The sequence below is a fragment of the Gossypium hirsutum genome, chromosome D05 (genome assembly GCF_007990345.1).
Source record: "Gossypium hirsutum isolate 1008001.06 chromosome D05, Gossypium_hirsutum_v2.1, whole genome shotgun sequence".
NCBI classification, from domain to species: domain Eukaryota; kingdom Viridiplantae; phylum Streptophyta; class Magnoliopsida; order Malvales; family Malvaceae; genus Gossypium; species Gossypium hirsutum.
In genome coordinates, this window is record NC_053441.1 from 1,263,710 (window position 1) to 1,286,498 (window position 22,789).

Below are 22,789 nucleotides of genomic sequence, written 5' to 3' on the forward strand. Positions count from 1 at the left end.
AAAAATAATTTATAAAAAAAATTGATTCGATTTAATTAATTTATAAAAAAATTAACAAATTGATGAAATTCGTAAGTTACAAAAAGTCTAGGAAAATTTTTTATAAGACAGAAGAGGAGAGGAGCATGAAGCCCCATGTGGCGCTATCATAATCAAGAACTAGATTGCATGTGGAGTATGGATAAGAATGAAAAATAAATTAAAAAATGGAAAATTAGTTTTTTAGAAAAATAATTAAAGGGAAAGAAAAGGATAGGGTAGGTTAAAGTCAGTAGATAGTATTGGGAGTTACAGAAGGGTGGGGTGTCAAAGAGCTGGACTCCATACGTGGCAGTAGCATCAACGCCTTTCAGTGTTCCCAAAAAGATTAGCTGTCATTTTTGTTGTTTGGTTGTGAGTGTGTCTCAAATGCTTTTTGAATTTTTGATGTAACAAAAATGGGTGAAGGCAGTTGTAGGGAGTGGCAGTGACTAAGAAGGCAGAGCCCATAGCTTTTACCCAAAACCGTTGGTTGCTTTATCTTTTTCAATTCAGAAAACCAAAAACCATGTCCCCTGACTCCCTCTGAATCAATAACCGGCATTTAACTAACCCCAACCATAAATCTAACCCCAGGTTTGGTTAGCTCTCCCACACTATTATATATCACTTTTGCTTTTATGTCCTTTCAACTTTTTCTTTTCTCATTTTTACACCTAGCAATAATACTATTAAAACTTTTTTTTAATTTTAAATTTATATCTACTTTTTCGTGGTCATCATAGTTGACCACTTCAAAATTATTCGACTTGTCTTAAAATTCAACTCTCATTATTTGCGATTAAAGACTTTTTTTTTGTTTATTTGTTTTATAAGTAGCACACCATCAACAATGAATTATATAGAAATAAATTTTAGAAAAAATGGAAATTTATTTGCGACTTATAATTGGGTTAGGGGGCTTGAATTTTATCAATATTGTTATGGATACATTCCTTTTTAATTCGTTTTAAATTTCCCTGATTTGTTCACAATATATGGAACCAGCTGTAACATTAATTTAATTATGTACTAATGGCACATTAAAGAAAAAGGCAAGTCGTATAAATGCTAATTCATAAATGTTATAATTATGACTTGAAATTAACATTTTTTTGACATGGACAGAAACTTTTTATAAAAGGATTTTTCAAATCTATTTTTAATTATTTGTAACGGTTAACCAAAATAAAAATAAAATAAGAAAACAAATTGAAAAAATAAAAAAAATAATCAATGTGAAAATATGGAAAGATAACAATGAGTTGTATAGCTGCACACAGTACTAATAACGGCGACGGCACGAAAAATAAATAATTAAAGTTGAGAGGTACAATTGCAAAACAAAAGGACTAAAAATCCCTGCTTTGAAAATATCGCGAAATTACCAAATTACTAACCCTTCCCGTTGTCCTATAAATACATGGCTGGAGTGGAGCAAGGTTTGCCGAACTAAACAGCCAAATACGGCTATATAGAAATATAGAAAGCAAGAAAATAGTCTCCTTTTTTTTTCTCTTCTTCTGCAAATTCTTTTCTACAACACCCTAAGAAAATGGCGGCATCTTCTAGAAAATCGAGTGGACCGGTTCTCCGATCCCTCTCCCCATCAGGCCGATTCAGTTCTCACTATGTTTCACACTCTCCGTCTTCTTCTTCCTCGGCTTTTGCTTATTCCAGTTCGAGCTTTACTTCACGCTCTTCTACTTTCTTTAATCAACCTAGATCTATTTCTCCACCGCGCGTCAATGTTTATAACCACACTCAATCGTCGCAGTCTGTTCGATTCTCGCTCGATAGCCGTCCGATCTCGCCGAATCGTTCGATTTCAGCTGTCCGTAGAAACACCGAGGCGTTGAGAAATTTACAGAGCAAACAGCCAAAGCGTACCTGTATGTGTTCCCCTACGACGCATCCTGGATCGTTTCGTTGCAGTCTTCATAAAGGATTCAATAATTCGCACGCGTCGTCTGGTTACGCGCCTAGCAATCGGCTTAACGCGCGTAGATCTGCGATGACGAACTCGCTGGTGAGAATTGGAGGAGTCGAAGGAGATTTGGTTAAGAGAGCGTTGTCGGCTTTGATTAGACCTTCCTCTCACCAGCAGCGTCGACGTGCAGCGTTTCAGCCGAGGCCTAGCCGACTCTCCGTGATGTCTAAAGCCGAGGATTGATGAAGGTTCCTCTTGAGTGGTATTGCTTTATTCTTTCAAGCTTTTTGGTCAAGTCTCCGAGATTTTGCGGTGATTGGAGATGGAGCTTTGGAGTAGCGCCTCAGATGATGGCGGTGAAGTCAGAATCCGACGAAGAGGTTGGGGATCTGGACGAAAGGACTCGGGACGGATATGATTTTTAGTTTACTCCGGGCGACCGAAACCGTAGAATCCGATCAACATAATTATCATATACTTTGTTGGTGTAGATACATATAATTGCAGCCAATAGCAAATTTGAGGTGGTTTTGGACAAAAAAATGAACTCTTAAAACTCAAAAACTAATCTAATCTTGATATAATTGGAACTAACTCTAATCTAAAATCCAAATTCAAATCTCAGCTTCGATTGGTTTAAATTTTATTCTTTCATCTCTTTTTGTTCTCCAAACACCATTCCATTTCATTCCATCCCCGTACAGCTTTGCGTTTCGTTATCCGTTTTCTTTTCGGTTTCCCGTTTCCGAAGTTCCGTTATTTCTTCCGTTCGTTCTTTTTCTCTTTCTACTCGTCCCGTACATAGTTTGTCTTCCCTTTTCTTTTTAAAATTTTTTCCATTTGCTTCTATTTTTTTTCGAAATCTCGTCGTAATTCTGTTTTGAAAATTTTAATGTTTACCATTTTTTGTTAGTTCTAATCACTTTTTTTTCTTGTTTATAGGATTGAAATCGGTATCGGTCAAGCGTTTGCAGAGCTTTTACACAACTTCATTTTACTTTGACCATGCAAAGGAGGAGAATTAAACTGAGCATTGGATTTACAATTTACCTGAACAGACATCAAGGACAAATTAAACTTAACATTGGAGAAACTGGGAAGTGTCAAAAACTTGATTATAAAAGTGACAGCAAGGACCCCTTTGGTAAAATTGACAGAAATTAAGGGGAAAATGATGATAGTTAAAATCATGTTAATTTGAAATTAATGATGCATAAAAGACAGTAAAAATGAGAAAGGATGGAAATGTTGACAAATATTTAGAATGAGAGTTGACTCGACATTTATAATTAAAATAAATAAAATAAATTTCCAAGTGACTCCGGAGAGTCGCAAAGGGTGCGTTTAAACATAAGATTGTTTTCCAATTTAAGGAACTGGTCATTGGGAGAGCCCACTGGAATTCAATAGCCCACAGGAAACTGAAAAGAATGATTTTAGCCCTAAAGCCTGGATTTAATTTGATAAGTTTAAATTTTTCTTAGCTAATACTCGACCTAATTTAAGAAGACTTAAAACTGCAGTCTTAACTTCAAAATAAATTACTTCATCCATTGTTTTTGTAAATTTGTATTAAAGAAAAGAGGGAAAGAAGAATAAAATTGGAACATTTAGGAAACCGCCCTACTTTATTCTCATAATATTGGTGGCACGCAAAATGGGTCCAGAAAACTGTGAAAGCTTTCAAAATCATTAAAGGTGGAAACAGTCAAAAGTGGTTTTCATAGCTTATGGGGGACCAGTTGATTTCATTTCATAGCTCCACATTATCTGTAAGATTCTCTTTCACCCAAAGCCGAAAAGAGATCCATTTTCCCTATCATTACCATATCATCGTCCAATGTTTCTCCTCCATCTAAGTGGGGAAAATGTCGACCAACAAAAAAATGAGGAAAATCTTTTATTTATTATTTTTGCAGTCTATATTTTTGGTCATGGCAAGTCCCAACCATGTGGCATGTTTTATGATGGTAATTGTTCCACGCTGTTTTCCATTTTAATCAGGATAAGGATGGACTTGGAGTGGAGTTGCATATAATATATTTTCTTATCCTATATGTGGTCGAATGATGTTGAAACCTGCAGGACCAGTACTTGTTCATGGATACTACAAATTAAGGGGCTTTATATTTGTAGTATTCTGAAAAATGGGATTTTTCTCAAAAATTAAAACCGGCCAAAGGTTGAATCCATTGCCATTTATGGTTGTTATTGCAAAAGGAGAAAAAGACATAAAAATGAGGCCAGCTCTCGAAGAAAAAGAGGCAAAAGATGATGTTGTTGAGGCTCTTTGTCTGTATTTCGAATGAATTAATTTAATTGGTCTTATCTCCCTATCTAAATCTCCAGCGTATATTTGAAGCAGCTATACCTAATTCTTTTAATTGAATCTTAATTAATAAACAAAGAAGCAGCGGCCAAATTCTAGGTTCAATGATTTAATAAAAGTTTTTGCACTCATCTTTTATATCTCCAAGGGGCGTATGATTAAGACCTCTTTTGCTTTAAGAAAAAGATTAGGGTATGGGTCTTTTTCCATTTTTGCTGCCCTTCAACTCCAACCTTATGCTTTCGTGGTGTGATGTGTTTTGTTGGACATAATCTTTAGCTTTGCACTTTAAGATTTTCATATACAAGTGAACCCATACATGTTGGGCTGCAAAAACTGTTCCCAAAAGAGATGGACTTAATCAATAGATCCATTCCATGTCACACCTCTCTTTTCTTTAGCCTTTTATTTCTATAATCAAACAATTTCTTCTTTCTTTACGTCCATCTTAAAATATGATAGTATATAATAATTTCTAGGTAGAGGAGAACTCATGGGTTTGATGTTTTGACAATTTTAGTTTCTCCTGTTTCTAAGTTCATTGTCGTGCAACCATGGACATTTGGACATGGAAGACTGAATGTTAAAGATGTCTGGGATTTTTGTTCTCTTTTAGTCATTCCGATCAGTTAAAACTTTTTAAGGTAGAAAAAGAAAAAAGAGTAATATTTTTGTTGAAGAAAAAGAAAGCTCATCTATGAACTTAAAAACACAATGTTTGGGCACTTCAATACAATAGCTGAAAAGGCATTCAAAACGTAGTTAATTTGCATTGATGGATGGTTAACCCATAATGCAGAGTCCGATCATTGACCAACCACTTGCTGATTCAACCCCCCCTCCCCCCACCTTACTTTATTGCATTAATTGATGGTTTATGAGCTATGTGAATTATCAAACCATGGCAGTATTGTAAGACTGGGGAGTTACCTTACCCTTTAATTAGTTTTTTTAAGTAGTTTGGGATGTTAATAACTTTACATTATTAAATAAAAAATAATATATATTTGCAAGTTTATGTTTTGATCACTTAATTTAAAAAAGTTATAAAATGAAATTTGAATTTAAGGTATGTTTTTTTACTCGCCGATGAGTATTGATTCAACGTACCAATCGTCAAATCATTTATTAAAACTCACTAGCTGGACTTTATTTAAAATAAAACATAAAAACTTAATGACTTAAATAACAAATTTCAAATAATTCAATTACCCTTTTAAATAAGTTGATTGATAGTTAACTATAAAATTAATTTTTAATTAGAAATTACCATAAAAAAACGACATTGACCGTTGGATCCCAATTTTCAACACCTATCAATTTTGGAAATAAAAATAATGAGACCACAATGAAAGGAATTTGCAACTCAAACAATGTCTTCAATTTGCTTCCCCAAGCATGTATTTTTGTTCCCAATCCAAATGGCGGCGAACTGATACTCCAGGCACGGTTCAATACTATCCATACACATTTTTTTTATTTACTTTTCTTTATAAGAATCATTATATACATCAATTACATTAAGTTGCTTTAATTATCATCAAAGAATCAACGATGATGATGTATTAAAAGCGGTGTTATTCAAAAGTTTTCAAATGCTTGTTGGTAGATGTTTGGCAATGAACTTAGAGTTGAGGGATGGATTAAAAATAGTCCGGATTAAAAGATAAATTAAGGTGATTATTGAAATTGATTGTATGTTGGTAGTGGAAATGATTAATGATTGCTTTGGAAGTAAGTCATCGATAATTCTCGTTAGGAGAATAAAGAAAGTATTTTGATAATTTGAATCTGTTAAATTTTAATTTATAAAAAAAGAGAAATAAATATGATTGTTGATTGGTCAGCCAGAATATATCTATTTATTAATATTAATTTACATATTCTTGATGTTAATACATTTCATGTTAAAAAATAAATTTAATATTCCAAGAATAAACTGATATAAAATAATATAATACTTCTCCTATTTATAAAAGAAAAGAAAAGAAGAGGTGCTATGCTGATTATTGTGTCGACAAATTGAACCGAAACAATGTGGAATAAACAAAGCAAGGGAGAAAGAGGACCCACCAAAATCCTTGGTGTCGCAATAACGAAAGGCACCATGATTCGTGTGACATAAGTAAGTTTACATGTGGGTCATGCTCCTTTCTTGAATATTGTTCAATGCTTTTTAAGGAAGAATACAACTTCATAATTTTTAATATAAAACAAAGATGATTTTAAAAATTATAATTTTTAACTATTTATAAAATAGTGTCACATCATTAAATTTAAAAATAGTAAAATATTATTATATATTTATCTATACCTATAATTTTCTCTAACTTAATTTAAATTTAATTTACTTAAAATAATTAATATTTTAAATTATAAACAAACATTTTTTTTACAATTTTTAACATTTTTATTTTTTTGATAAGTTAATATTTTTTTATTTTTATGCAACCAGTTTAAAGAAAAATAGTTTATAAGCAGTGGATTTTTTTCTTTTTTTTCCATTTTAGTTTTTTATTTCATATTATATATATATATTTTAAAAGTAAAAATTATATTGCATTGAATAAAAATTATATTGCATTGAATCTTCAATGAATAGTCTAAATTTTTTTTAAAGATAGAATTGTGTAAATTTTAAAATTTATATGTTATTTGATTTTTTTAATTTTAATTACTTATGATTTTTTTAAAAAATAGAGTTGGAGAGTTAGTTGAATATGAATGGGTGTATAATAATAATTTTATGTGTTTAAAATTTGATGATGTGGCAAAATTTTATTAATACTTAAAAACCTTAATTTTTAGGATCACCTTAATTTAAGTTATTCCCAAACAAAAGCTATCTACTCTTAAATTTAATGGATCTTTTTTTATAATTTGTTTGAGTTTATTTTTTAATTTGATAGGAGCAAATTATTCTTGAAATTTTTTTAATAAAAGTTCTTAATAGTTAAATTTTATTTTATTTTTTAAAAATTAAATTAAATTTTGTACGTGAGTAAGTAAATGATTTTTATTAAAAAAATTATTCATTTCTACTATTAAAAATTAATGTGATTGATAAAATTAACGTGCCACGAGTACTCTATTCTAATTTATTAGAACTCGTTTTTAATAAAAAATAGATAAAAAAACTTAACAAAAAGATAAATTTTCTCTTTAATTTAACATATAAAAATAAATTTATTTATTTAAAAAAAATACAATCCAACTACAAAACATTATATATTCACATAAATTCCTGAATCCATCGCATTTTCAAAATATATCAATTTAAAAATGTATATGTTTCTGAATTGTAAATTACAAATGTAATATATGACGTGAATTGATTAATAAGCAAATTGGTTACACACCCCGAAAAGATGGATAATAAAATGTTGTTGTCCTCATTTTTCATTATTTTCTTGAAAGAAGTCTATATCGATAAAAATAAAAAATCCACTGAACAGATTCCATTTCTTAAAATGCACATCTTTGAGCTTTGATTCCAGATTGACGATAGAACGATCAAACCACTAATTTCAGGAAGAAAATAGAAAATAAAATAGACTGAAGCTCCAGTTGACATGGACATGTTACACTGCTGCAAAAACTTGTCCAAATGCCATGTCAGCCCATTTTCAGACAAAACTTTAGGCCTTCCCTACTTTTCAAAAAGAAGAAGCTCTTCTTTTATGTTCTTTTCTCTTCACTTCCCTGGCCCTCTCTCTCTCCTCAAGACAACGAAACCCACAAAAATCTGTTGGGTGTCCAAATTCACCACAAAACATCAATGGCGAACCTCAAAGCAGGGACAAGACCACCATGGGTTGGTCTTGGTGCTGCTGTCTGGGTACAGATAGCATCTGGGAATGCCTACAACTTCCCCCTTTATTCCCATTCATTGAAATCTGTTCTGGGGTTTAACCAACATCAGCTGACAATGCTTGGTGTTGCTAATGATATTGGTGAAAACGTTGGATTACTCCCTGGTATTGCTTGTAACAAGTTCCCACCTTGGGTTATTCTATTGATTGGATCTTTTGCTTGTATCTTGGGTTATGGTGTTCTTTGGCTTGCTGTTAGCAAAACTGTTCTATATCTGCCTTATTGGCTGGTAAGTTTATTTCTTTATATTGTTTTCAGATCCCTGCTATTATGTTTTTTTTTTTTTTAAATTAATGATTAGATTGGTTTCTATATAGATCAAATCCTTATTTATCTGCACTTTGGGTTGGAAGTTAATTGCATCCTTAGATCAACCATGTCCTTTTATGGAGTTTTGGAAGATATGATCTACTGTAATGATTGATACAAATTGGTAAAGTTGGTTTTGAGCTGGCGTTACTTGTTGCTTCGAAATATTAGGAAATTTGTTACGGTAATTCCATGGTGAAATAATGAGGTTTATTTGGGGTTGCTTGATACTTTAAACTAGCTAGGAAATTTCGTTGAAGCTTGATTAAAGTGATGGTTTGATACATACAAGACATGGAATTGACAATAACATGTACTTCGAAACTAGTTTTCCGTTAATATCTGTTGCACTAGAAGAGACCATAATCTTTGGATCAAGAATAATTGAAATACTTATAATAGAGTAGGATATTCATGCCTTTGTAATGATTGCTATTTTTTTCTGTGGTTTTTCAGTTATGGCTTGCACTTTGTGTAGCTACCAACAGTAGTGCTTGGTTGAGCACGGCAGTGCTAGTCACTAATATGAGAAATTTCCCTGTCAGTCGAGGCACGGTTGCTGGTATTCTCAAGGGCTATGCTGGGCTAAGTGCTGCGGTATTTACAGAAATTTACAGCACCATACTTCGGAAATCCTCTGCTAACCTTTTGATGTTTCTTTCGTTTGGTGTCCCTATTCTTTGCTTTGTAATGATGTACTTTGTTAGGGCTTGTACTCCTGCCTTTGGCGAAGACTCCGCCGAGCATGGCCATTTTCTTTTTATCCAAGTTGCTAGTGTGGTTCTTGGCTTGTATGTTTTAACAACAATGATATTAGATCCTATTTTTCATTTTAGTGCTGAGGTTTCTTATGCCATTCTTGTCGGAATGGTGGTTCTTCTCATGGCTCCCCTTGCGATTCCCGTGAAGATGACTTTTTGTCCTTTGAGGATCAACCAACCTGAGATACGTAACCAACAAGTTGCATCTTCAGATGAAACACTTCAACGTGAAGGTAATGCAGACAAAACTGAACCACTGTTGAAGTCATCTGAATCGTCGACGTACCTGGGAAGTTTCCGTGAAGGTGATGAAGCATCAGAGGTGGCCATGCTTCTTGCCGTGGGTGAGGGGGCAGTTAAGAAGAAGAGGAGGCCTAAAAGGGGGGAGGATTTCAAATTTACTGAAGCTGTAATCAAAGCCGATTTCTGGCTTCTTTTCTTGGTTTACTTCACTGGTGTTGGTTCCGGTGTGACTGTTCTCAACAATCTGGCTCAGATAGGGATTGCACAAGGCATACACAGCACGACAATACTGTTGTCTCTTTTCAGTTTTTGCAACTTCATTGGCCGCCTTGGTGGGGGTGTGGTATCCGAACATTTCGTCAGGTAAATGGTTCCCCGCAATCTTTTACATCAGCTCAAATGGTTATAAGACTTTGTTGTTGTTTGCAGGTCAAAAACGGTTCCCCGTACCCTTTGGATGACATGCACTCAAATCATCATGGTCATCACATACCTTCTCTTTGCATCAGCTATTAGTGGTACATTATATGCTGCAACTGCATTACTAGGAATATGCTATGGTGTTCAGTTCTCAATCATGATCCCCACCGTCTCTGAGCTTTTCGGTTTGAAGCATTTTGGTATATTTTACAATTTCATGTCCCTAGGAAATCCTCTCGGAGCATTCCTCTTCTCGGGGCTCCTAGCAGGATATATATATGATAATGAGGCTGCAAAACAGCACGGACTTGGTCTGATCACTTCAAGCATTTCATGCATCGGTCCAAACTGCTTTAGGCTTACTTTCCTGATCCTTGCTGGTATCTGTGGTGTGGGCTCAGTAGCAAGCATCATTCTAACAAAGAGGATATGGCCTGTTTACCAAATGCTTTACGGTGGGGGTTCATTTAGGCTGCCCCAAACTTCAACTTACTGAGTTTGTTGAGATAAAGTGTCTAAAAATTTCGATCATTTCGTAGGCCTACTTTTGGTATTTCCACTCACGTAGTTTGCTAATAAATGAAGTTCATGTTTCGATGGCTGTCTATTTACTCAACACGCGCATCCAAGCTCTAATCTTACAACCTTTGTTCTAATTATGTATAATCTATCTAGAGCTGCATTGTTGCATACTTGCTAACCTGATATACCGGAGCTTGTTATTGTTAACGATGTTGCAAGTTTGTAAGTTGATAATGGAGCTGCTAATTTTAGCTTTACTTTTAAAGGCAGTGATTAAGTATTTTTAAATGCAAAGAACCTATACTTTTTCTTTATCTGATTGTTTGTGTACATGAAAACACTACCGGGTATGGCCCTTATGTTCCTTTGTATTTTTAGACAAGAACTTTAAAGAACCTTAGATTTTGTGGGATACAATATTTATGATGAATAAGAAACTGGCATTCATTGCAACTATTTAAGACGGTGGCTGGCTGTTGTTAAAGAATTCGACCAAGCCCCCGTTACATTAAAATGGTGGATGAAAGTCGTTGAATACTTTCAATAGTGGCTAATGAATATTGTTTTCTACTTTTTGTGACATTACTCTGTCTGTATCAGCAAGAAGATCCTAACAAACCATAAATCTTAAAGGAAATATTAATATAAAAAAAATTTAGATTACATGAACTCAACAAGAACAAACCTTTATATCAGATTCACATGCATTTTTGAATGTGCATGGTTCAACTTTCCCGACAAAAGTAAGAAAGATTCCTCAGACATGGTCAAGTGGGTTTCATGTCTTGAAACAGTTCTGCCCATAATACTGTATGATCATCATAGTCACCACCTGCTTTTTCCTTGTAATGATCACCAAGAATCCTTGAGCTTGGAGGTCTTACATAATTAAGAGGTCCAGACAATTTTGGGCTCCTACGACCATTTGTCAGCATCAACCTCTCTTTAGCCATTGCAATATCAGTAGGAGCAGATGAAGTTTTGGGGCTCCTGTAATTAAACACTAGCTTCTCCTGCATTCTTCTATCTAAGGGCCCTGATAATTTCAAGCTCCTAGGAGGGACCAACAATTTCTCTTGTCCTCTATAGTCCAAGGGACCAGATTTTGCTACCTTCCTGGTTGTTCTCACCATCGGCTGCTCTATCTTCACCTCCCTCTCGTTCTTGCTACCTTTCCGTAACAACGCCACCGCTAGTCTCCGCTGATCTTGATGACGAACCGGCTCTGGCCCTGGCAACGGTTTAATCACGTTGTTATCATGATGAACCAACTTGTTGACATACTTGTTGAAACACTTTCTTGTTTTGTTAATTGCTAAAATGAGCTTGGACAAGCTCTTAGGGGGTTCCCCAATTTCCTTCCTAGCAACCTTGAGAATCTCCAGCCTATGCTTAGCAACTGAAATTCCCATGCTCTGAAGAAACTCATGGCTGAAATAGGCTAAATCCTCCTTCTGAAGCTCATTGTGAGAAAAAAGAAGGCCATATTCATAAACAAGAGAAGGCTCAAGGGCAGTCTTTGATAACCAAGAATACCAGTCCATTGCACTGGTGCTTGGTTTAAACATAGGATGCTAAACAAATTGGAGGGGTTTATATTAAGATGGTCGCCTATGAGTGGTCCAAGCTTACAAGGAAGGGATATATATGCAAATTGCAATTACGGATGCTTTTTAGTTGTGTCACATTTATTATACTTGTGTCATACGGTAAATACATAAAAATAACCATGGTAGAATTCAAGTTGCTGCTGCTATTTAAATATTGAATTAAAAATTTGGAGGGTAGTTGAAACTGAGAGGAACGTGAAGTGAAATTGGGCATATTATCATATGATTTCATCAAACTTTTGTCTTTTATTTAAGGCTACACTATGGGTGCATGTGCTTGCTATGAGTAACCCTATCAATACTATCTTCTAATAAAACAAAAATTATACCCTCACTTGTGAATACGTTTTGGCAGATATTCATTTTATCAACCTTATCTTTTCATTAGGAAATATTGTAAAAATATTTACAAGCATTAATTGTTTTTGGTGTGACTATTTTTTGTTGTTTGAGAACATTGTCAAAAACGTGTACTACCCAATTGCGTATTTTGCCCTTGAGGTTGTGGCATTGGCAAAAAGGATTAAAGTGGGCCGACTGTTTCCCATTGTGCCAGACACATGGTTGCTTAAAGGGATAATAATTTATTTTGCCCCTCTATTTTATAAAAGAATTTATTTATTTTTTAAAGGTTTTTTTTGTTTCTTTTAGTTATTGAACTTTTGTATTTGTTTGTTAGATAACCCAAAATAGATAAAAAGTTAACGTATGACGAAACATCTATGCATACCCATAAGCAAATAATTAGTTTTTAAAATTTAAAATATTAAAAATATGTTTTTTGATTTATAATTTTTATACTTTTAAATAACTTTTAATTTTAAAAGAATTAAATAATTACTGACATGGCACCTACGTGACAATCCATATACATGTCACGTTAGCAAAGTTGATAGATATTAAAATTTTTTGTCTATTTTAAAATGATTTGATAAATAATGAAATTTTAAATGAATGACTAAAATAATATTTTTGTAAAGTTGTAGGGATTGCTTAAAAATGTCCCATAACTTGTACCAACTTATGACAATGATATTAGCGAGGAAAGCACCAATTGTAGTGGGCAGCAAAGTAATGCATAGATGAAATGCCTAAAAGTCATAAGAGGTTTGAAAATTGAGGTCTTTTATGGGATACGAAAACCCCACACGTATTTGTGTATGAATTCATGAAAAGAGTCAAAGCTTTGATTGACATTTTTGGTATTGACTTCATTGGGTTACTATAAACAAAATAGAAGGAACTAAAACAGGATCTGTCAGTTAAGAAATTAAGAATTAAGAAGGCATTCTTCATCTGAATCGCGAAACATGTACCGGATTTTATGTGATATTCCATGTTTTCCTTTTTGTAATTTCTGTTAGTGCATTGAATCATATCGTTAACAGGTGAAGAGTTGTTGCCTTTGACTATTATTTTAACATTTTCCAATCTTGATCCTCCACGGCATGATATGGCGGATTCAGCAATGTTTCTCAGTTTATCTTCATTTTGGTACCTACTACCTACCCATATCAAGATATTTTGGGTTTATCCATATTTTAAATATTGTTTTGTTTATATATATTTATACTCAAATTTTTATTTTTTTCATAAATTATATATTATTTTGATTAAAAAATAAATTATATTTACACAAATATATATTACAAATATATCTATATAAATATATTTATATCTAAATATAAGTTTCAAATTAATAACTTTTAATTTTAAATGTAATTATGAAAATTTTAAAATGGTTAAGATAAAAAAAATTACAAATTGATTTAAAATACTAAAGTTTTGTACCAATCGGTATCGGTTAGTATTGACCAAAATACACCAAAATGATTGAAATGCATCAAAATTTTGACCGCAATAGAACATAAACTACTTTGTACCGATTTAGGTCCGCAATGGTAAGTATCGACCGGTATGAACGTTACTAGTGCAACACCACTATATATAAATTTGATATGGGTAAATTGCATTGATGGTCACTGAACTATCAATAAATTTTTTTGGTGACCAATGACAACTTTGAAAATGGGCATAATAGCAAATTTATCTCATAACATTTATAAATTATGTCAATTTAGTCTTAATCTAAAAAAAGTTAACTCTCAAACATTTACTCAATGTGTAATTTGATCTCTTTTTTTTTGTAATTTTGCTTTTCTTTGTGTCATTGAGGGTTAATTTTAAAATGATGAAAATAAAAATAAAAATTGTTATCTTGGATTTTGGGTATTTTCATTTTTTTTGTATATTTCCAATTAAATTTAGCTAATAAATTTGTTTTTTTGCTTTTTAAGTAACATGGTACAAAGAAAAGCAAAATTACAAAAAATAACAAATTACACGTGTAAATGATGAGGGTTAGACTTTTTTTAAAAAAATCAAAACTAAATTAATACAATTTATAAATCTTGAAGGTTAAAGTTAGTATTATACCAATTTTAAAAGCTGTCACTGTTAGCCAGTTGGCAATGAAAAAAATGCAAAATTGAATAGTTGAGTTACAATTTTAAAACTTTTCATAGTTGAGTGATAAAAAGAAATACTAATAATTGGATGATTATTTTGTAACTGTTCATAATTAAATGAAAAAAAATACACGAGTAGTAACGTAATTTATCCACTTGTTAAATCACATTTTAATTAAGCTTGATTCTCAGAAGAGTCAATTTGTTGAGCATTTATATATACCTAACACGATATTACATAACAGTAAGTCTACTTACTACCACTTAGATTTGCTTCAAAACTCTTTAACTTTCGCTTTCTAACATTTCATTTCTTTCTCTCTCTTCTTCTTAATTGGTTCAGACATGCAATTTTGTTAGACATCTCCATGTGGACCTTCGCTAGGGACCTTACATTGCATGTTCTACCTCTTGCCTATATAAGAGAAGACGAAAAGGTCTTTTTCTTTTTACAACTCTAAATTTTCTTTCTATCTTACCCAACTCTAAATTATTAAACAACTCCTTACTTTTCGAATGAACCGTTTTAAATATTACATTAAATTTTTTATCTTAAATTTTCAAAATAAAATTTAATTTTACTTTTAAAACAATATTTGATTAATTAGACAGTGTTACGGACCCAAGCATCTCCAATTAGGAAAAGTAAAATGTCAAAATTAAATGGTTTGACAATAGGAATGAAAATGTGATTATGGATTCATGAAAAATCAAATTGGGGCTTCCCGACCCAAAACGTAGCACTCAACGAACCGTCCAAAAACACCATAAGTAGCGCTTGCCTACCCTACCATTTGCTGCACCTAAGAGAATGAGGCCTATTGAGGAGTATTCAATCACCGACTAATATTATATTGTATTCATATTCAAGGGAGGATAGGATCTTTTTCAATTTTTATTTAAAAATATTTAATTCTTGGAAATATATAATTTAATTAGATAAGATTCATATATATATACATATTATTTCGTTCTTACCTCTGAAATGTTACGTAACATGGTAATATGGTTATAGGGATTAACAAAATTCGATTCGATTCAAATTTCTTTTTCGAATTTCGAGTTACTCGAAACGAATTATTCGATTTTTTTAGTTAACTCGAATAAGTAATTTGAGTTTCGAGTTTCAGCAAAGTTAAAATTTACAAGAATAACTCGAACAATAGATTGATGTAAATATCCCTTTGGACTCTGTCAGTATTGAAAATGAGCAAATTGATTTTACTCTCAACAACATTTTTAAAAGTATTTTAAATTCAAAATATTTATAAAATTCTAAATTTTATATTTTTTGAAAAATTATAAAAATTCTAAAAAAGTTAAAGAATATATAAAGAAAGTTACAATTTTAAATTTTTTCTAAAATAATAATTGTGAGGACCTAAATAAGTTAGTTAACGATTCAAGTTTATTATACTAATTTTTTTTTCTTATTTTGCTTTCAAAAAAATTTCAAATGTATATGGTTTTAAATTTATGTGCTCTGACATGAAATTAGTTATAATGTAATAAGATTTTAATTTGTAAAGTTTAATTTTTTAATTTAACTCGAATAATTTCACTCGATTCAATTCGAAAAAAATTCAAATCAAATTAAAATGATAAAATAAAACTTATCAACTCAATTAACTCAATTTTTTACTCCATTCGATTCAACACTCACATCTACGTGGCAAAACGTTTCAGCAAGTTTACTTTTCTAGATGAAATTAAGGTGCTTGTCCCTCCTCCAAGATTCCCCCATATTACTTTGTTTGATACTTCGTCGCCTTGTGGTTACAGAGAGCATCCACTCATCGGTTTTATTAGTATACAAAAATCAAATTAATATTATTTGAAAAAAAACCAAAAATCTCCTAACAATGTTAAGGTGATGGAGTTTTATCTCCTGTAATTGAATGGAGCCAATATATCCTAAAGATTTAGTTCATAAAGCTTTAAGTTGGTTTATTGAGTCTTCATGCAAGTGACCTATATAATTATGTTATTCATAACACTGGTATCTCTCTATTAAATAATCATGCTTTTAGCTTTGTGAACATGAACTTTTAGGATATGTTGGCTCTCGGTAAAGTATAAAAAAAGAAATCTTATTAAAAAATAATATTTTATTATTATTGATGGCTTAATCGATTGTCCAACTATCAACACCTCAAAAACTTCTTTTTGAAAGAATTGGTCCCATCAACATAACTAAAATATTAAAAAAAACTTAATAAGTCATGTTATAATAGAAATAAATATGTTCAGATATGATAGGTTTTCAATTTTTTTCTGTGAAAAAAAAAACCCCTCAATTGCTAATATACCAAATAAATAACCAAGTCAAAGTATTCTCTAAAAGTTAACGCTAGGGCAGATATAGGTATACTTTTAAGGTATTTTATAAAATTGATAATATTGAATAACAATAGTTTACTGATAATTATTTTCTTTTTTCTTCTGTAATATTTTATTTTTTGTCGTGATTGTTACAGGAAAATTATTATAATTTAAAGAAAATTATTTAGCTTTTTAGATCTTTACACAAATTGAAGGCAATGTGGTTACAAATATGACTAAAATTTGTAGGCAAATACAATGCGAGTGCCGTGCCTTGGAATGGAAGTCCAATTTACATATTTGGAATTAGAAATGATTTCTTTTAGTTGACGCCAAGTCAATCAGCTCTGATAGAAGCATTAATATTACTTTAGTAGGGGAGACCATTATTGCTGCTTTAGTCTTCGAAATTCACAATTTCCAATTTGTAGATTGAAAATTATAGACAAACAATTGTGACTGGTAAATTCCATAAGCACCCTAATCAAATCTCGCAACTTAGATGATCGATTTCGTGGTTGACCCGCCATCAACAAAGTGAGGTCAATCAACAACTTTTGTATCCCGAATAAGACGTTGCCAAAGAAAATATCAATAAAAAAAAAAGAGAAAAAAATTATAGTTTCTAAGGGACGAGTGGACCTTAATTATGAATGAATTTCTTGGAAACATGGAGGGTGGTGGTTCCTTTAGTTGTAGTATATAAAGCCCAAGGTTGCAGTATTGGCTACAAATGCATGAAAGGGTGAGTTATATGTTAAGCGAACAGATGGAGTCGAAACGGTTGGCGATGCTTCTGGTAGTGTTATTAAGGTTAGGAGGTAGGCTGTGTGAGGGGTGCTTGGAGGAAGAAAGAACTGCTCTCTTCCAACTTAAACCTTTCTTCAGTTTTATTGATGTAGGTTTTTATTCAATAGGCGAAAAAGATAGATCATGGAATTGTTGTGAGTGGGAAAGAGTTAAGTGTAACCTAATCACTAAACGAGTCACTCATCTTTTTCTTAATGATTCAAACATAATAATATTTGAAGACGTAGAGCCTAGCTGGGATATGATTTATACAAAGCCCACCAATGATCTGTATTACTATAGTTGGAGAAATAAGATGAAATTTTGGTATCTCAACGCTTCATTGTTTCTTCCATTTAAGGAATTACATATGCTTTCTTTGAGTGGAAATTCTATTGTTGGTTGTGTTCATAACGAAGGTTTATTCACTTTCAACTTCATTACTAATTATAACATCAATACGTTTTTTTTAATGGACATTTCAATTACTTGTTGTTCTTAATTTAATATGTACTTATTCTTTGCAGGTTTTGAAAAATTATCGTTGGAATTGAACAAGTTGGAGATCCTTGACTTAAGTTACAATAATTTCAATGATAGTATTTTATCATCCTTAAGTGAACTTTCATCTCTCAAGTCTTTAAATCTAGCAAATAATTTACTCACAGGAACAAATCCTGTCAACGGTAAGTTAAATATATATTTTATTACCAAAGTTGAAGTTCAAGGAAGTTTCATCACTTAGTATATTAATCCCTCTTAATATTAGTGTTGGCAGGTATTAAGATGTTATCAAAATTGAACCAATTGGAGACATTGGATTTATCTAATCACTATGATTTAGGAAACAATGTTTTATCACTCTTAGATGGTTTTGCCTCCTTAAAATCATTGCGCTTGCAAGATTGTGGATTGAAAGGAACTGTTAATATGCTTTTAAATCTCATAAAAAGTTTATTTATTACAAGTTCTTTAAATAACTTGATTGATTGACATATATTTTGTTTGATATGAGCAGAATTCAGTAATCTGATGAATTTGAAGGAGTTGTATTTATGTAAAAATAAAATTAAGAGCCTCGGGTCTTTATTTTATGGTAATTCACTTGAGTTTTACAAGCATAAATACATATATTTGGTATAATTTGAATAGTTAAATTGAATATTTTATTTTGTAAGGAAGTTACATAATTCTTTTTCAGACAAAAATGGACCGAAGTTAAACAAACTTGAAGTGCTTGATTTAAGTGAAAATATGCTCAACAACAGCATATTCTCATCTCTTGGTGTGCTCTCAAATTTGAAGTATTTGTATTTATACCATAACAAATTGAAGGGGCGGATACATATGAAAGGTAAATAGCCATATTAACTATTAGTTTTATTTGTAAATCTCCCTGGATGATTTGAGCAATTTAGGGGAGCATATAACTTATCTAGGCAATAATCCCAAGGTACGAAATCAGCTTGGCTTTATTAATTGTTCTTGAAACCTATAAAAAATAATTAAAATGAGTTTATGCTGGAAAAAAAAAAAGAAACAACAGGGATGTATTAAATTTGAATTGCTTGGTTTAAATGATAATTTGTTTAACTATGACAATCAGGGACGAAACAAGGGGCTGGCAGGGGTCCTGGGCTCCTTAAAATGATTTTTTTTTCTTTTAGGTCATTTAAAAATTTTAAATTAGTAAAGATAAAATTACACTTTGTCCTCCTCTAAAAATGATAAAAAAATTATAAAGACATAGGCTATTAAAATAGTGAAATTGTATTTTTAATGTCTATCAAATTTATAATTTAATTTCGACTCTTTTAAACAAATTTTCTGGCCTCACCCCTTACTGTAATGTATAATGATCTAATTTATTTGTAATGTTATTTTCAGATTTAAATTCTTTGAGATATTTAAAGGAATTGGACTTATCAGATAATAAAGTGACAGAATTTGTTTCATCCCAAGGTAGTTAAGATTATACCTATTTCCTAATTTTGTTATTTGTTTGTTTTTCCCAATGTCTAATTTTGTTAATGTTAAATTGCTTCCAAACTTATAACATTATGAATAATTAATACGATGCAATAGAGTGAAGGTGGTAAGATACAGTATTCTAAATAGGTAAAAACTTGTTCATGATTGGGTTGAATTTCAATCCATTAGGTTGAATTTATGTGATGTTTTTTTCTAAACCTTACTCATGTAAAAATCCAGAATCGGATTAAGTTTTGTTTATAATTGTTATCATCAAAAGTATACTAAATTTGTCTATTTTTAAACTTTTCTCCAATACAAATTCTCACGATTTAACTACATTAGCTTTCAAATAATTTTCTTGGTAATAATATTTGTAAGGACTTTGATCAAATTTGAAGTTGAATCAAATCGAATCTTATTTTATTCCATGATCTTAAAATCTTTCTTCAGATTAAATACTATAGCGATATTGTAGCATTAGACAAAAATCACATTGAAGATAAATGTTCGTCCGAAGGGGCCTTTAAGCAATAATCCGAATCTAAGATACGTCTAGTTATAAAAATCAATAACAAATTCTAAAAAACAAAAAAAGGATATATATTTGTTAATTCAAATTCTAATAATATGGATACAAAAAATCTTGTAAAAGATTTGGTTGGTAGATGTTTGCGTATTAATTAAAATGAGTTTACGTTGACTCTTCAATAGGAAAAGGAGAAATGGGGTTGATTAAACTTGAAGTGCTTGCTTTAACTGATAATCATCTTAACAACGATGTATTTCCATCCCTTGCTGCACTTCCAAATTTAAAATCTTTATATTTAGATGGAAACAGATTGGCAGGGCAGATACATATTAAAGGTAAATATCATTTTTGTTATTAAAAATAATTTTATTTTTATATTATAACAAAGAGAGAATAAAAATAGTGAATCAATGCTACCAAATCCAACTCAATAACCTGAGGTTGCATAGTTCTAACAATATAATGATAATGCTTTTTTCAGATTTAAATGCTCTGAAATATTTAGAAGAGTTGGGGTTATCAGGTAATGGTGTGACAGGATTTGCTCCATCTCAAGGTATCAAAGATTTTTCCTTTAATTTTATTATTTTTGTTATTGTTAAAATGCTCGAAAACTTATGAATAATTAATTCAATGCAATTGGGGAAGGTGACCGCTGAAGTGGTAAAATACATATATAGATAGATGCAATGAGGCGTCCATAGAAATTTTTTGCATCAAAATACGTATCATATTTGTTAACAAACATGTGTTGTATTTGTTTGACAATGCAGCAGAGCTAAGGTTGATGAATCTGAAAGTTGTTGATTTAGGTGATAATCTCTTCAATAATACCATATTATCATCTCTTGCTGGGCTCTCAAATTTAAAGGCTTTGACTTTGTGGAATGTAAGAGGATCAATAGATATGAATGGTAAAATGATCACCCTTTCTCTGTAATTCACACACTAATACGCTAGATTTGAACTTAATTATATTTCAATTTTTGAATCTCCTCGTAATTAGATGGTTTGAGGAATTTGGAAGAGCTGCATATGAGCTGCTATTCAGGTACTGCTAAAACAAATTTGTGGGTATATGAATTGACTTGTTAGTATTTCAACAAGGAAGTAAATGACTACCTCCTTTAATTAATATATTTCATGTAGGATGTACTTTTAACCTTCACCCACCTTTACTTCCGTCACTGAAGACTCTATCCTTGAAAGGATTTAGTTTTAATTTAACAACAGTAGCATCTCCTTCCCACAATAGTAAGTTATGATACTTTCTTTATACAAAAATTCCCAATTTCCTATCTTTTTATAATAGTTTATAGTTACACTTTATTGGACAGAATGGCAAATTTTGGCAAATTTGGTAGATTTGATATTAGAGGATTCATCTCTTCCTCTCAACTTTATTCCAACGCTGTCTTCCTTGAAATATTTGCACTTATCTTCTTGTTATGTCAATGACAGCTTCTTTATGCACGGTAAACTACATTTCTTCATTTATTTGTTTGTTTGTTTTCCTTTTTTGAAGTCAAAACATATATATTTAGTACCATGATTTTAAACATGATTGACCCTTTACAAATAATATTAACATGTTAAAATTACAAGAATTTTCTTAACTTGTGATTACTTGTATTTAACAGAAAGGCAAAACTTGAGAAATTTGGAAGAGTTGCTGTTGGAATATTCATCTCTACCTTCCAATTTTATTCAAGTTATTGGACCACTTACTTCTCTTAAAAAATTTTACTCGCCTCTTCCTCGTAATGTTAATCAAAGTTTGTCTGGTAAGTTACATTTTTTTTTCATTATATAAATTTTCTCGGATTAAAAATATATATACACTTATCTATATATCTTAGTAGCAAGTAAAAGGCACTGAAACTTATAATAATAATAATAATAAATCTCATTATGTCCTTGCGTTGGTATTTTATTAATGAAACCAACTGAAAGTTGTTCATGGCTTCTTCTTTTTTAATCTTTGAAATTTTAATATAATACTACTATCACTCTCGCAGATTTTTGTACAATGACAAATCTCCGAGAGTTGTTCTTCTCCGGCAATAACCTCAAAGGTAGTTTACCTATGTGCTTCTCCAACCTTACATCTCTTGAAAAATTAGACCTCTCTTTCAATGACTTGTCTGGAAATATGTCTGCCCTTAAAAGTTTGGCATCCCTCCAATGGTTGGACCTCTCTTTCAATGACTTGTCTGGAAATATGTCTGCCCTTAAAAGTTTGGCATCCCTCCAATGGTTGGACCTTTCATACAATAAGCTTCAAATCCCAAGCTCATTAGGGTACTTGTTCAACCTTTCAAAGCTCCAGTACTTGAGTGCAAGCAACAACATCATATACGTTGATGAGATGCATTCCGTGGCCCCAAGATTTCAGTTAAGAGAGATTAGTTTATCATGTTGTGGAAATGGTGGATCATTTCCTCAATTCCTCTATCATCAACATGACTTGGTGGATGTTACTCTCTCACACATACATTTCAAGGTAAATCAATTTCCATTTTGGTTGTTGGAAAACAATACCAACTTAAAGAGACTACATCTGGTCAATTGCTCTTTGTCCGGACCTTTCCAAGTACCATTCCCTCGCATTTGGTTTTAGAGGATTTAGATATCTCCAACAATTTCTTTAGTGGAAACATTCCAACAGAAATCGGAGCACATCTACCATCCT

The 22,789-nt window shown here is 31.7% G+C and overlaps 4 protein-coding genes and 1 long non-coding RNA gene across 5 annotated transcripts; 4 read left to right on the forward strand and 1 right to left on the reverse strand.

Moving 5' to 3' along the window:
• Positions 1-1,307: 1,307 nt before the first annotated feature.
• Positions 1,308-2,572, forward strand: LOC121217441 (uncharacterized). Its single transcript, XM_041093031.1, has one exon. The coding sequence runs from the start codon at positions 1,574-1,576 to the stop codon at positions 2,189-2,191; it is 618 nt and encodes a 205-aa protein (XP_040948965.1). The 5' UTR covers positions 1,308-1,573; the 3' UTR covers positions 2,192-2,572.
• Positions 2,573-7,780: 5,208 nt separating this feature from the next.
• Positions 7,781-10,662, forward strand: LOC107958701 (protein NUCLEAR FUSION DEFECTIVE 4). The gene is made up of 3 exons (XM_016894537.2): positions 7,781-8,379; positions 8,916-9,826; positions 9,893-10,662. The coding sequence occupies exons 1-3, from the start codon at positions 7,885-7,887 to the stop codon at positions 10,377-10,379; spliced, it is 1,893 nt and encodes a 630-aa protein (XP_016750026.2). The 5' UTR covers positions 7,781-7,884; the 3' UTR covers positions 10,380-10,662.
• A 366-nt stretch (positions 10,663-11,028) lies between these two features.
• Positions 11,029-12,063, reverse strand: LOC121217442 (uncharacterized). The gene has a single exon (XM_041093032.1). The coding sequence runs from the start codon at positions 11,971-11,973 to the stop codon at positions 11,173-11,175; it is 801 nt and encodes a 266-aa protein (XP_040948966.1). The 5' UTR covers positions 11,974-12,063; the 3' UTR covers positions 11,029-11,172.
• Positions 12,064-16,952: 4,889 nt separating this feature from the next.
• Positions 16,953-19,885, forward strand: LOC121217444 (uncharacterized). Its single transcript, XR_005913542.1, has 3 exons — positions 16,953-18,013; positions 18,122-18,690; positions 18,796-19,885. It is a non-coding gene; the product is annotated as an uncharacterized lncRNA (long non-coding RNA).
• Positions 19,886-20,095: 210 nt separating this feature from the next.
• LOC121217982 (receptor-like protein 13) lies at positions 20,096-22,717 on the forward strand. Its single transcript, XM_041094806.1, has 8 exons — positions 20,096-20,432; positions 20,579-20,653; positions 20,871-21,011; positions 21,104-21,148; positions 21,247-21,351; positions 21,435-21,572; positions 21,738-21,881; positions 22,116-22,717. Exons 1-8 carry the CDS (start codon positions 20,291-20,293, stop codon positions 22,715-22,717), a joined length of 1,392 nt encoding a protein of 463 aa, XP_040950740.1. The 5' UTR covers positions 20,096-20,290.
• The last annotated feature ends 72 nt before the right edge of the window (positions 22,718-22,789 follow it).

What these genes read in the sequence shown, in the direction of transcription:
- LOC121217441 (XM_041093031.1), top strand. Translation starts at nt 1,574, where the DNA reads ATGGCGGCATCTTCTAGAAAATCGAGTGGACCGGTTCTCCGATCCCTC.
- LOC107958701 (XM_016894537.2), top strand. Translation starts at nt 7,885, where the DNA reads ATGCCATGTCAGCCCATTTTCAGACAAAACTTTAGGCCTTCCCTACTT. An exon ending in TATATCTGCCTTATTGGCTG is followed by an intron (nt 8,380 to 8,915) that starts GTAAGTTTATTT and finishes GTGGTTTTTCAG; the next exon opens with TTATGGCTTGCACTTTGTGT. An exon ending in GTATCCGAACATTTCGTCAG is followed by an intron (nt 9,827 to 9,892) that starts GTAAATGGTTCC and finishes TGTTGTTTGCAG; the next exon opens with GTCAAAAACGGTTCCCCGTA.
- LOC121217442 (XM_041093032.1), bottom strand. Translation starts at nt 11,973, where the DNA reads ATGTTTAAACCAAGCACCAGTGCAATGGACTGGTATTCTTGGTTATCA.
- LOC121217982 (XM_041094806.1), top strand. Translation starts at nt 20,291, where the DNA reads ATGGGGTTGATTAAACTTGAAGTGCTTGCTTTAACTGATAATCATCTT. An exon ending in AGGGCAGATACATATTAAAG is followed by an intron (nt 20,433 to 20,578) that starts GTAAATATCATT and finishes TGCTTTTTTCAG; the next exon opens with ATTTAAATGCTCTGAAATAT. An exon ending in TGTTAATCAAAGTTTGTCTG is followed by an intron (nt 21,882 to 22,115) that starts GTAAGTTACATT and finishes TCACTCTCGCAG; the next exon opens with ATTTTTGTACAATGACAAAT.